At 38.3% G+C, this 1,570-nt stretch overlaps 1 protein-coding gene across 1 annotated transcript; it reads left to right on the top strand.

Annotated features, from left to right (window-relative positions):
- Positions 1 to 336: 336 nt before the first annotated feature.
- On the top strand, positions 337 to 1,307 carry LOC125124086 (olfactory receptor 4C11). The gene has a single exon (XM_047774258.1). It carries the CDS (start codon positions 352 to 354, stop codon positions 1,282 to 1,284), a length of 933 nt encoding a protein of 310 aa, XP_047630214.1. The 5' UTR covers positions 337 to 351; the 3' UTR covers positions 1,285 to 1,307.
- Positions 1,308 to 1,570: the final 263 nt, after the last annotated feature.

The following is a 1,570-nucleotide window of genomic DNA, read 5'->3' as shown; positions in this document are numbered from 1 at the left end:
GTATTAACAATTTAAGTAATGTAAATCATATTAGGGTGAGGCATAAGTTTTTTCTATTTATGCAACACTCTACCCTAATTAGTGTTTACTATATTTAAGCAACTATTTTTTTTTGTTATGTATATACTTCATCTTTTCATAAGCAATCCATTAAATAGATTGAATAAAAAGTCTGGTTTCAATTTTATTCAGAAAATAATACATAAGGTAAAAGATTACCAATTGGAAAGTGGCACTTTCATGATAAGGTATATGTATTTGAACTTTAAATGTGGTATTCATGTCATATTTCTTTTTCCCTTTGCAGATTCACTATTTCTAACCTGCCCCTTCTCCATTTTGACTGAAACAATGCAGCCAAATAATAGTGTCACTGAGTTTGTATTGTTAGGATTGACACAGGATCCTATGAGACAGAAAATAGTGTTTGTAATGTTCTTCATTTTCTATATGGGAACTCTGGTGGGCAATCTGCTTATTATTGTGACTATCAAATTCAGCCGAACACTTGGGAGCCCAATGTACTTCTTCCTGTTTTATTTGTCCATTGCCGATACCTGCTTTTCAACTTCCATAGCCCCTAGACTCATTGTGGATTCTCTGTCTGCAAAGAAAATCATATCTTACAATGGGTGCATGACTCAAGTCTTTGCATTACATATATTTGGCTGCATGGAGATCTTTGTCCTGATCCTCATGGCCATTGATCGTTACGTGGCCATCCGCAAGCCACTGCATTACCCAACCATCATGAGGCGCCAGGTCTGCATCATCCTGATTGTTCTGGCATGGATAGGGTCTTTTATACATTCTATGGCTCAGATTATCTTGGCCTTGAGACTGCCTTTCTGTGGCCCCAATCTGATTGATCACTATTGCTGTGATTTGCAGCCCTTGTTGAAACTTGCCTGCATGGACACTTACATGATCAACCTGCTCTTGGTGTCTAACAGTGGAGCTATTTGCTCCAGCAGTTTTGTAATTCTGATGATCTCATACTTCATTATCCTGCGTTCCCTGAGAAACCACAGTGCAGAAGGGAGGAAAAAAGCCCTCTCCACTTGCACTTCCCACATCATTGTAGTCATCTTATTCTTCGGTCCATGTATATTCATATACACACGCCCCCCAACCACTTTCCCCATGGACAAGATGGTGGCAGTATTTTATACCATTGGAACACCCTTCCTCAATCCACTCATCTACACCCTGAGGAATGCAGAAGTGAAAAATGCCATGAGGAAATTATGGCATGTCAGAATTACCTCTGAAAGCAAAAGATGAATTCAGAGCTTTGTTTACTTATTGAGTCACCGTTTGACCGCCTCTAGATGGATAGATAGATAGATAGATGACAGATATTGACTCCCCCACAACATCTATTAAAATGTAACAGATTTTCCTTCTTTTCTCTATGCTTCTGCCCTCAGATTCATAGTTTCCCTAGCATGTTCAAGCCTGACTCATTCTTTTCCTGAGAGTTCAATTCTGGCATTGCTGATTGTGAAATACACCTACAAAACAGTCTAGACTCTGATTACATAAAAAAATAACTTTTATACAATCAAAA

Source organism: Phacochoerus africanus, chromosome 4 (genome assembly GCF_016906955.1).
Source record: "Phacochoerus africanus isolate WHEZ1 chromosome 4, ROS_Pafr_v1, whole genome shotgun sequence".
Taxonomy (NCBI): domain Eukaryota; kingdom Metazoa; phylum Chordata; class Mammalia; order Artiodactyla; family Suidae; genus Phacochoerus; species Phacochoerus africanus.
The sequence above is the reverse complement of the archived record's forward strand: the minus strand, read 5'-3'. Positions and strand labels throughout refer to the sequence as shown.

What these genes read in the sequence shown, in the direction of transcription:
- LOC125124086 (XM_047774258.1), top strand. Translation starts at nt 352, where the DNA reads ATGCAGCCAAATAATAGTGTCACTGAGTTTGTATTGTTAGGATTGACA.